At 36.4% G+C, this 12,300-nt stretch overlaps 1 protein-coding gene across 1 annotated transcript in view; it reads left to right on the top strand.

The window, feature by feature from the left end:
- LOC139935778 (inverted formin-2-like) overlaps nucleotides 1-12,300 on the top strand; it is a 77,046-nt gene that overhangs the window by 53,525 nt on the left and 11,221 nt on the right. The window contains exons 10-15 of the mRNA XM_071930358.1: nucleotides 4,870-5,037; nucleotides 6,795-6,880; nucleotides 8,323-8,423; nucleotides 8,992-9,062; nucleotides 9,937-10,115; nucleotides 11,807-11,927. Coding sequence (XP_071786459.1) covers nucleotides 4,870-5,037; nucleotides 6,795-6,880; nucleotides 8,323-8,423; nucleotides 8,992-9,062; nucleotides 9,937-10,115; nucleotides 11,807-11,927 — 726 coding nt within the window. The remainder of the gene's footprint in view (nucleotides 1-4,869; nucleotides 5,038-6,794; nucleotides 6,881-8,322; nucleotides 8,424-8,991; nucleotides 9,063-9,936; nucleotides 10,116-11,806; nucleotides 11,928-12,300) is intronic.

Genomic DNA, 12,300 nt, shown 5'->3' on the forward strand with positions numbered 1-12,300 from the left:
CTGCCCCCCCCCCCCAATTTGTGCCTACTCTTGATCAATAAACTCCAAACAAGAAGCTAAAACAAATGTATAGCAATAACAACCTTAATATAGTCCTCATCAGCTGATGAACTGGGTGTTATACTAACGTCCACCTTGACGTACAATTAACCTCACATCTCATGATAATTATCAGTCATGTCTGATGACAGTAAACTCATCAAAGGCATTGGCACCTTTGGTAAATTGTTACAGACCCATATTCTCACTTGGTGTATCCCAACATATGTATAAAATAACTAACCTGTGTATTTGACTCAGTTGGTCACCAAAGTTACAAGAGAATCATGAAAGTAAAAACACAACTTTGTGTGGTTTCAGATGCCTAAGAACAGGCTTCAGACCTGAAGTATTTCATTATTTGAGTGAGAAATTACCTCTCTCAAAAACTACATTACTTCATAGAGAGAGCCATTTCTCACAATGTTTTATACTATCAACAACTCTCCATTGCTTGTTACCAAGTAAGTTTCTATTTGAACCATTATTTTGAGTAATTACCATTATTGTCCAGTGCCTTTAATTGCTTAGTGTTGCAGCAGTAACCAGTCATCAGTTCAAACTAATTACATAAATAAAGAAGCCAGTGTTAAATTCCTAACACTCTCCCCTAACCAACTGTTAGTCTAATAAGTAGATCACATCTCAGCAGGGCATTTTTTAATGAGATCATTCGGATCAAGTAATATCATATTCCTCATGCCTCATCTATCTTACTCTTGAAGATGTATCTCCTATATCAGTGTAATTGTCATGGTGTTTATATTACATTTACCTTTCATAGGGTCTTGTTGTGATAATCCTATTAAAACTTGTGTTGTCCGTGAGGCATTGCATGGTGAGGTATCAATATATAAAGAGAATAAACCAAGAAATTGTGAGTCGGTAACTAGAGGACAATATATGATTTCAGGCATTGCATGGTGAGGTATCAATATGTATTTGGTTTGCGGTAACACCATGTGTGGATCTACTTGGCAGGTAGAGTTTGTTCTTTAGAGAACTGTCTTTCTTTATTCTACTACCACGGAGTAGATTTATTGGACTGTCAAAAGACGTCTCAGTTCTGAGCCAACCAACCACTGGTCTTATTTTAGGAGAACCAATCAGAGCATTGATTGACACTACACGGAAGCCTCTTAACCCCTAAAAATAGGCCCACTCTTCTCTTACCTCGAAATTCAAGGAATCTGAAAGCACACAATTTGTGCAACAAGAGTGTTTTTTCGTCCATTGTTATCTCACAACTTCAATGACCAATTGAGTTCAAATTTTCACTGGTTTGTTATTTTATGCATATCTTGAGATACATCAGACTGGATAAAAGACAACTCAAAATTACATTCTGTCCGGTCCCCAACAAATACTTTTTTTTGCTGCTCATGCAGAGATTATTTCAGATAGGTTGAAGACTGAAGAACAAATAATAGAAAAGTCTGGTTCGTGTTGTTTTTTGTACTGAATAAAAGAATGATCCACTGCAAAACTCATTGGAAAATGTCAAGAACCTTTTAAACCACTTCACGTCAGATTTCACGTCAGAGACATGAATACTTGCAAAGAATTTCTGCGTAGTAATAGGGTTTTCAATGTATGTTCTTTTTACATGTATTAAAGCCATTGGACACTTTCGGTAAACAGTTTTGTCCAAGGCCCACACTTTGTGTATCACAACTTATATATAAAATAACAAACCTGTTAAAATTTAGGCTCAATTGGTCATCGGAGTCGGTAGAAGATAGCGGGAAAACCCACCCTTGTTTCCGCACGTTTCACCGTGTCATGACATGTGTTTAAAAATAATCCGTAATTCTCGATATTGAGAATTGATATTGTTTTTAATGTTTTCCTCAAAATTAAAGCATTTCATGGAATAATATTTCAAGAGAAGTCTTTCACCATTATCTTGTGTATACCCTGTAAGTTATTTGTAAATTTGTCAATTTTTTATTTTATTTTTTTTTGTTCCGAAAGTGTCCAATGGCTTTAATGCTCAGAACCAATGTTGGAGCGTCCCTTTCAATTTGCATTTAGCACTACAAAATTATGACTATCAGAAAAAAGTTACAAGCTAAAATGCCATTTCTCATGTACAATCTATGAGAAATTCTGCAAGATTTTGCTTGTCTGAAAATTGTAAGCATTATTTTCTGCTTTAAGCAGCTCTATGAAATCGGACCCTGTCGGAGAGATTCCAGCATACAATGGAAGATTATCAGCCATGGCTTATGACTGAGGTTTTGTCATTCAATACATTTTCATATATTTGAAAAGGGTTTGGGTACTTTTTGTACGAAACAAACATTATGATGGTAGAAAGCTTCCCTTAAAATATTACTTGCTGAGGTGCTGTAGTTTTTGAGAAATCAGTAAACAAAAATATATAAAAATAAAAAATAAAAACATTTTAGCATATACATGTACCATGCTACTCTCCTGAAATCATTGCTGACTTTTTCTGTCTTAAAAACTTGACATCTAATGAAGCTGAATCTTCTACAGCTAAATTATATTACATACGTCTATTTTCACATTGAGTAGGAGTTCATGTCATGATTTACAAAAGATCACTATCCTTCAAAGATAAAAATAAATCTTTTTTTTATGAGAGGTGTCCTTAGGCAAGTTAAGATTTCATTGTGACATGGATTCCTTTGCAGGAAGCATTGATATCAAAATTTAATACAGTGCAGAGGCCTAGTATTTTAGTAAACATTTCTTAAAGACACTGCAAACTATTGTCAATTGTCAAAGACCAGTCTTCTCACTTAGTGTAGCTCAACATATGCATCAAATAACAAACCTGCGATAATTTGAGTTTAATTGGACGTCGAAGTTGCGAGATTATAATGAAAGAAAAACGCCCTTGCTACACAAAGTTGTGTGCTTTCAGATGCTTGATTTCCAGACCTCGAAACCTAATTCTGAGGTCTCGGAATCAAATTCAAATATTTTAGTGAGAAACTACTTCTTTCTTAAAAACTACGTTACTTCAGAGGGAGCTGTTTCTCACAATGTTTTATACTATCAACAGCTCTCCATTGCTTGTTACCAAGATAGTTTTTATGCTAACAATTATTTTGAGTAAATACCAATAGTGTCCTGTGCCTTTAATATCTACGAGTTGAAGTGGTTGAAATGAACAAGCACAATCCTTCCTACCGGCCACAGTCTACTAGGTTTATTTCATTTACAAGTCTTTTTGTTTTGCATCACTGATTCAAGAATAGTATATTATTATTTTGTAGAGTGGGTCAGAGAAACTATAACTAGTCAATTTGTATTCATGGATAGAAGGAAGTAGGGATTCTTGTACTAATACCATCTAAATGGAACACTTTAAATGAAACTAAATGACAAAACCAGTTATATATTTTTAATTGTTTTTTATAATTTTTTGCTGAGGTAGAAGAAGGCAGGTTTTATTTAAATAAAATTCTCAAATTGTATGTCAATTTGTATGAAAAGATGCATAGAGATTCATTTACTAATACCATCTAAAACCAACACTAAATGAAATTAATTGACAATTTTTTTATTATTTTTAAATTGTACACATGTATTTTATATATTTTTTTCAGAGGTAGAAGGCAGTTTTTATTTTATTTGCATTTCAAAATGTATATCAATTTGTATGAAAAGGTTGTTAAAACATTATTACATTGGCTTATCTTCCATGACCTGAAGAAATATGAGGGTATGTATAAAATGCCATACATGTGACTCTGCCATAACTTTGAGTCTGTAACCAAAATAGATTCAAATAGTCTAAACAAATAAAACAGGAAGAAAAAAACAGTAGGGACATTAGTCAAAGCAGTGTAAAACAAAGAGTAAAGCCCGGTTCATACTTCCTGTGAATGCTTCGTGCTAAGCGAACTTGACTTCACAGCTCTGTTTTCGCTGTGAATGTTTCGCAGTTCAGCACAGATGAACTCTTCGGAATTGTTTGTTGAGGATTTGTGACGTCAATGTTCGCATCGCTTACGCAGGAAATTCGAACCAGGCAAAGTTTATGAAAATTGAAGGAAATTTGTTTTTCTTATAAATAAAGGCTGGTGACAAAAATAGACCAAGGCTTTAATCTTGGCTTGAGGCATATACTTTAAAGGGTTTGGGTACTTTTTGTAAAATGCAAAACACAAACTTCCACAGATTAACACTGAACTTTGTTTGAAGATAATGATGATAGAAAGCTTCCCTTTAAATACTAATTGCTTAGGTGCTGTAGTGTTTTTGAAAACAATATTTGTTGGTCTCAGTGAGATAATTTTTTTGTTAGCATGTACAATGGTTTTACGTTACTCTCCTAAAAACAATTGCACTGTGTTTTTCACTTCTTGAAAAGCTGAAACTTCTACATTTACATTATTTTTAAGCCTTCGAGAAAGGCTCTGCTAGGGTCGAAATGTCATCCCATTAACTTTTTTTTTTTTTTTTTTCACTTGTACCGCCGGTCCTTTTGGTTGGTAAGTTGTTTGTAACAGCTTATTTCAAGTTACCGTGAATTATACATCTTCATTCGCAGTGAGGAGGGATTAATGTCATGGTCAAAAACTTGATTTGCAAAATTTTAAAAAATCCTTTAAATTTAGTAAAATAATTATTATTGGACTGAAAAGAGACATCTTCAAGCTACATGTAACCCACATCACCAGTACTTAAGCAGCATGCAGCTTCAGAGTCCAGCTTTCTCTAGAAGACAATCAGAGCAAACTGATCGAAACATGGAGTTGAAACCTACGAGAACCACCCCAACTCAATTAGCGATTATCATAACATGGTGTTACAGCAAACTGTTCTACATCTTTGTTTTATTTGTGATTGCAGATCAACCTTTTGGACGGTAAGAGAAGCTTGAATGTGAACATCTTCTTAAAGCAGTTCCGTATGCCGAATGATAAGATCATTGAGCTTATCCTGAAAGGAGATCCAGAGGAATTTGGAGGAGCGGAGAGATTAAAGGGGTTAATGAGAGTCATGCCTGAAAAAGATGAGGTATGGGTCAAAGTATCAATCTATTATTTAATCATAAATTTAATTTCATTTATTATGGTTATAAAGCCAAGGACTCTTAAAAATTGTCACTTTTTAGGCATCTGAAAGCACACACATTTGTGAAACCGACGGCTGGACTTACAATTTACAAGGTTGTAAGTTTGAACATGGAGGTAGAAATAGATTCTACCTCCATGGTTTGAATCCCCCAAGCCAACCGCAGATTTCACAATGATAAGAATAAGTAGTGTCATCTAGTTACTGATTCACAATTTCACAAGTATTTTCTTCATCTCAGGCGTTAAAGGCACTGTACACGTTTGGTAATTGTCAAAGACCAGTGTTCTCACTTGGTGTATCTCATCATAAGCATAAAATAACAAGCCTGTGAAAATTTGGGCTCAATTGGTCATCAAAGTTGCGAGAAAATGATCCTTGTTGAACGAATGTGTGTGCTTTCAGATAGGAATAAAGGACTTCTAGCTAGAAGTCTTTTATTATTTTAGTGAGAAATTACTGCTTTCTCAAAAACTACGTTACTTCAGAGGGAGTTGTTTCCCACAATATTTTATACTATCAACAGCTCTCCATTGCTCACTTACCAAGTCAGTTTTTAGGTTAATATTTGTTTGGAGTAATTACCAAACGTGTACCTTCCCTTTAAACCAACATTTGTATGAAAGAGATTGGCTGTGGCCAGCTTGGCGTTCATATCCCCTTTGCCGAGTGAACTTATCATTACACACCAACAGCCAAGAACCCCTTGGCACCAAGACAAAGAAGGAAGTTTCAGTTTTAGATGTGGGAGGAAAAAAACAGAGAATTATCATAATCAAGTAGGGACTGAAAACCCAATCCACATAGTGCCCCGGTGGGATTCAAACTGGGGTCCCAGAGGTGGAAGGCGAGGCAAGACACAACTACGCCAACCTGACCATTGGTGTGTTTCATCTGCTTAAAGACAGTGGACACTATTGGTAATTGGCAAAGACCAGTCTTCTCACTTAGTGTATCTCATCAAATGCAGAAAATAACAAACCTGTGAAAATTTGAGCTCAATTGGTCGTCGAAGTTGCGAGATAATAATGAAAGAAAAAAACACCTGTCACACACGAAGTTGTGCGCTTTCAGTTGCTTGATTTCGAGACCTCAAATTCTAAATCTCTAAATCAAATTCGTGGAAAATTACTTCTTTCTCGAAAACTATGTCACTTCAGAGGGAGCCGTTTCTCACAATGTTTTATACTATCAACTTCTCCCCATTACTCATTACCAAGTAAGGTTTTATGCAAATAATTATTTTGAGTAATTACCAATAGTGTCCACTGCCTTTAAAGGATTTGGGTACTTTTTGTAACACATAACACAATGTCCACAGATTTACATTAAACTTACACCTTGAAGATAATTATTGTAGAAAGTGTACCTTAAAATATTAGTTGCTGAGGTGATGTAGTTTTTGAGAAATGAGTAAAACATAGTCAAAAAAATGCATTTTTACATGCCAAAATAATTTTCGTCTCATGATAACTGAGATGAAAATTGTTTTCATGACATTGTTTTACTCATTTCTCAAAAACTACAGCACCTCAGCAAGCAATATTTTCAGGGAAGCTTTCTACTATCATTATCTTCAAACTGTGTAAGTTTAATGTAAATCTGTGGACATTGTGTTTTTTTTTGTCCTACAAAAAGTACCCAGACCCTTTAAGGGAAATGAATTTAACTCGTTTTGAATGCATGGTTGGGTTTTGTAGATTGAAATGCTGAAAAACTTTGATGGCGACAAAGCTAAGCTGGGATCTGCAGAGACATTCTATCTTCTGTTGTCAAGTATTCCAAAGTAAGTCATTTGTTTTGTCAGTATCACTTGATCAAATTATCTTGTCAGAAATGAAAATGAAATTAATTTGTTTTTCTTCACATTATTAACTTAAAATGGGCAATAGTCTCTGTTGTTGGCCCTAAGAAAAGTCAGCAATTTTGTTTAAAAGGTGTTATTTTTGTATCATGGATAAAGAATATAATTTGTTTTTACCCTTACAATGTTTTTTAAGCACTATATACTCATTACTTTCCCGAGTTCTGTGGGAAAAAATCCACAGGCAAACCACTTTGGTGGGATTCGAACCCACGACCTTTGCATTGCTAGAGCAGTGTCTTACCAACTAGACCACAAGCTAGCCCGATGGCTAGAGGCAATTCCAGTGTACATGTAGCAGGTTAGGCATACTCAGTACTTTCCTGAGGTCTGTGAAAACAATCCACAGGCAAATCACTCGGATGGGATATGAACCCATGACCATTGCATTGCTAGAGCAGTGGGGACCACTAAGCAAGCCTGATGGCTAGAGGCAATTCCAACGTACAGGTAGCAGGTTAGGTATACTCAGTACGTTCCTGAGGTCTGTGAAAACGATCCACAGACAAATCACTCACATGGGATTCAAACCCATTACCATTGCATTGCTAGAGCAGATGTTTTACCACTAGACCACAGGGCTACGTAGCCTGATGTTTATAGGCAGTTCCAATGTACATGTAGCAGGCTAGACTAGGTATACTCAGTACTTTTCTGAGGTCTGTGAAAAAAATCCACAGGCAAATCACTCGGGTGGGATTCAAACCCATTACCATTGCATTGCTAGAGCAGATGCCTTACCACTAGACCACTGAGCTAACCCGGTGGATAGAGGCAGTTTGAATCCTTATGTGTTAGGTGTGGGTACCACAACAATTTAAAAGATGATATTTTTGCATTAAAGGATAAAGAATATAATTTTTTACAGGTAAAAACAAATTGTAGCAAAATTGCTATGAAACAGCTAGAGCAGATCTATAAAAAACCTACACCATATAATTTGTTTTTACCCTTGCATTGATGTGTATTAAGCACTGTATACTAAGTACTTTCCCGAAATCTGTGAACAAAAATCAACAGGCAAATCACTCGGATGGGATACAAACCTTTGCCATTGCTAGAGCAGATGTCTTACCACTAGACCACAGAGCTAACCCGGTGGCTAGAGGCAGCTTTAATCCTATGTGTTAGGTGCGGGTACCACAACTATTTATTGGATGATATTTTTGCATAGAGAATAAAGAATATAGTTTTTACATGGTAAAAACAAGTTATAGCAAAATTGTATTAAATAGCCAGACTGTCCATAAAAATCTACACCATTTGGCATGTAGGCCAGCCCTTGTACTCAACAAACTGTTTCTTCTTTTCTCCAAGGGCCAAATATCATGACTGTTAAAACTGTTTATCTTCTTTTTACCCAGCTACCAGCTTCGCATTGAAGGCATGCTCTTGAAGGAAGAATTCACGGCCAATGTGGCATACTTGAAGCCTGCACTTGCAACCCTACAGAAAGCAAGCAATGGTAGGTTGTTATGTAGCGTTACAAAATAGCAAGTGAATTGGCTTCGAACAAAGACAAATTAACTAGAGTGGGATTTGAAGCAAAAACCCCTGGATTAAGGCGTCGGCACTTTACCAACTGAGCTATCTAACCCTTTGTCGGGGTCTCCCTATTTCAGCAATATCTTTGTTTGGGGTGCCAGTCAAAGATTAGTGTGACAAGATCAGGATTTGAGGCTGCAACCTCCAGACGAACGTGCTGGCACCTTACCAACTGAGTTTTATCTATCTAGCCCTATGTTGGCAGTCTCCTATTCGGGGTGCCATTCAGAAGCCATACACTGTGCAACCCTCAACTGCCCTGTAGCCAAGGATCACATACAAATATACAATACAACCTGGGCAGTAGCAGCCAGGGGATCACTTTAAGGGGATGCAACTTTTTATTTCAGATATCAAATATTAAAGTACAATATAAAAATTGTGGGTAAATTTTAAATGATTTTGGGTTGAAAAAGGAAATAATCGGTAATCTCTTACTAGTTGTCTTGTTCATAATTCTTACTGCATTATTGTTTCTTTCGTTACAGACATCCTGAACAGCAAAACTTTGGAAGAATTCTTGACATTGATTCTATTGACGGGAAACTTTATGAATTCGGTAAGTTCTTTAATAAAATGTAATGTGGTCCTTAGGAGGTGAAAACTGAGGGGGGGGGGGGACCAGGAGGTTTTTATTTTTATTTTACATTATAGGCAGCATATATAGGGGAATATAATTATTGTTATGTTATTGCCTTGTTTATAGGGTGGTTTTGCGGGGAATGCAGCAGGATTCAAGAATGCTTCCTTGATGAAGCTGATTGATACTAAAGCCAACAAACTTGTATGAATCTAATGCACTACATAGTGGATGTAGCTGAGCAGAAGGACAAGACGATGTTGTCATTTCCTTAACTAGTTATTGCTTTGTTTCTATCTGATATTAGGGTGGTTTTGCCGGTAATGCAGCAGGATTCAAGATTGCTTCCTTGATGAAGCTGATTGATACTAAAGCCAACAAGCCTCGTATGAATCTAATGCACTACATAGTGGATGTAGCTGAGCAGAAGGACAAGACGATGTTGTCATTTCCTTAACTAGTTATTGCTTTGTTTCTATCTGATATTAGGGTGGTTTTGCCGGTAATGCAGCAGGATTCAAGATTGCTTCCTTGATGAAGCTGATTGATACTAAAGCCAACAAGCCTCGTATGAATCTAATGCACTACATAGTGGATGTAGCTGAGCAGAAGGACAAGACGATGTTGTCATTTCCTTAACTAGTTATTGCTTTGTTTCTATCTGATATTAGGGTGGTTTTGCCGGTAATGCAGCAGGATTCAAGATTGCTTCCTTGATGAAGCTGATTGATACTAAAGCCAACAAGCCTCGTATGAATCTAATGCACTACATAGTGGATGTAGCTGAGCAGAAGGACAAGACGATGTTGTCATTTCCTTAACTAGTTATTGCTTTGTTTCTATCTGATATTAGGGTGGTTTTGCCGGTAATGCAGCAGGATTCAAGATTGCTTCCTTGATGAAGCTGATTGATACTAAAGCCAACAAACCTCGTATGAATCTAATGCACTACATAGTGGATGTAGCTGAGCAGAAGAACAAGACGATGTTGTCATTTCCAAGTGAGATGAAATACCTCAATGAAGCATCAAGGTCAGTTTTGCTTAGCGAAAGAATTTTAAGCTGAACATCTTTATGAAATGTAGCTAAGCAGAAGAATACAGAATACATCTTAGTATCATTTCCCAGTGTTTTTGTAAATGGAAGTTAAACAAATAGTCCTGACACATGTTTCACCTTAAAGGCAGTGGACACTATTGGTAATTACTCAAAATAGTTATCATTATAAAACCTGTCTGGATTATGAGTAATGGGGAGAGGTTGATAGTATAACACATTTTGAAAAACAGCTCCCTCTGAAGTGAGGTAGTTTTTGAGAAAGAAGTAATTTTCCACGAATTTGATTTCGAGACCTCAAGTTTAGAATTTGAGGTCTCAAAATCAAGCATCGGAAGCACACACCTTCGTGTCACCACGGTGCGACATGGGTGTTTTTTCTTTCATTATTATCTCGCAACTTCAACGACCGATTGAGATCAAATTTTCCCAGGTTTGTTATTTTATGCACATGTTGAGATACACCAGCTGTGAAGACTAGTCTTTGACAATTACCGATATCGCCACTGTCTTTAAATGTCAACTTATCCAAGTGTGCAATGCTTGACCATGTGGAACCACTGGTCTACCTAACCACCTTCTACATGTAGGGTGTCATGGCCGAGTGGTTTATTTGAAGAGCATCAAATTCAAGTTGTGGTGGTTAAGTCATCGGAGTGTGGGTTCCAATCATGACTCTGGTCTTTGAGCAAGATACTTTACTATGATTGCTTCTCTTCACCGAGGGATATAAATAGGTACCTGCAATGGATATGTGCGCATTACAAGTCTTATTATTATTGAGATTGAAATTGTGTATGAAAAAGCCACTCGCCATACGGCATCTCAGGGCTGTATACTCCCCATGTAGCTGAGAAAGATTAAACAAATGCAAAGCGCATTGATTTTTATTGTAAAATGCGCTGCAAAGAACTAGTTTTATTATTTTAATTATTACAGTTTCCTGACGATGGCTAGAGCAAGCTAGTCGAAGCATTGAGACCAATTTAAGAACTGACTCCGCGGTAGTGCAGTTAATAACGATCCTATAAAGCTAAAGTAGTAGTCCCAGCTGATTTTCTACCTTCCACCCATCCAGGTAGTAGTCGATAAGCAGGACACTTCTTTTCAGAACTGAGGTGTCTCCCGAAAAATCTACTTCGCAGTAGTATAGCAAGACAGTTCTCAAAGAACAAACTCTACCTGGCAAGTAGATACACACATGGTGTTACCACAAACCAAATATATGTTATAATTGTTATCATATTAAAGGAACACATTGCCTTGGATGGGTCAAGTTGGTCTTTTAAAAGCATTTGTAACTGTTTGTTATAAAATGCATGGGTAGAAATATATTTTAAAAATGGAATACAATGATCCACACAAATATGCCTCGAAATTGCGTGGTTTTCTTTTTACCTCGTCGACAAACACAATCGGCCATTTATGAGAGTCAAATTTTTTATTCCCATAAATGGCTGACCCTGTTAGTTCGCAAAGCAAAAGGAAAATCACGCAATTTCGAGGCATGTTTGTGTGAATCATTGTATTCTACTTTTAAAACATCTTTCCAACCATTTGCATTTATAAGAAACGGTTACAAAAATTTTTTATAGACCAACTCGTCCGATAATGGTACACCTGTTTTCTCTCTGTTTTTGAGTATATTCTTGCTTGACTCACTGCAGATTATCTGTGGACTATCTGACTGGAGAGATCAATATGCTGAATAGAAGTCTGGATAAAATGCAGAAACAACAAAAAAAAGCAGTCAAACAAGTCCAGGAACAACTCCAAAGTTTTTTGGAGGTAAGCTTCGTGCTCGTTTGGAATTATAAACCTTGAATTAAGAAGAAAAAAAATGGAATTATAGAAGTTCAAATGTAGAAAAAATCTGCTGTGTCACTGAGGAACAACTCCAAAGTGTTCTTGAGGTAAGCTTCGTGCTTGTTTGGAATTATAAACCTCGAATAAAGAAAACAAAATGGGAATTATAGAAGTTCAAATAAAAAAAAAAACGGCTGTGTCACTGAGGAACAACTCCTAAGGTTTGTTGAGGTAAGCTTCATGCTTGTTTGGAATTATAAAAGCTGTCACTGTCAACATCTTGAAAATTCATCATTTATTAATTATTTTAATTGGTCTGTGAATCATAATGTTACACGATGTTAATTGTTTTAGG

Source organism: Asterias amurensis, chromosome 4 (assembly GCF_032118995.1).
Source record: "Asterias amurensis chromosome 4, ASM3211899v1".
NCBI lineage: Eukaryota > Metazoa > Echinodermata > Asteroidea > Forcipulatida > Asteriidae > Asterias > Asterias amurensis.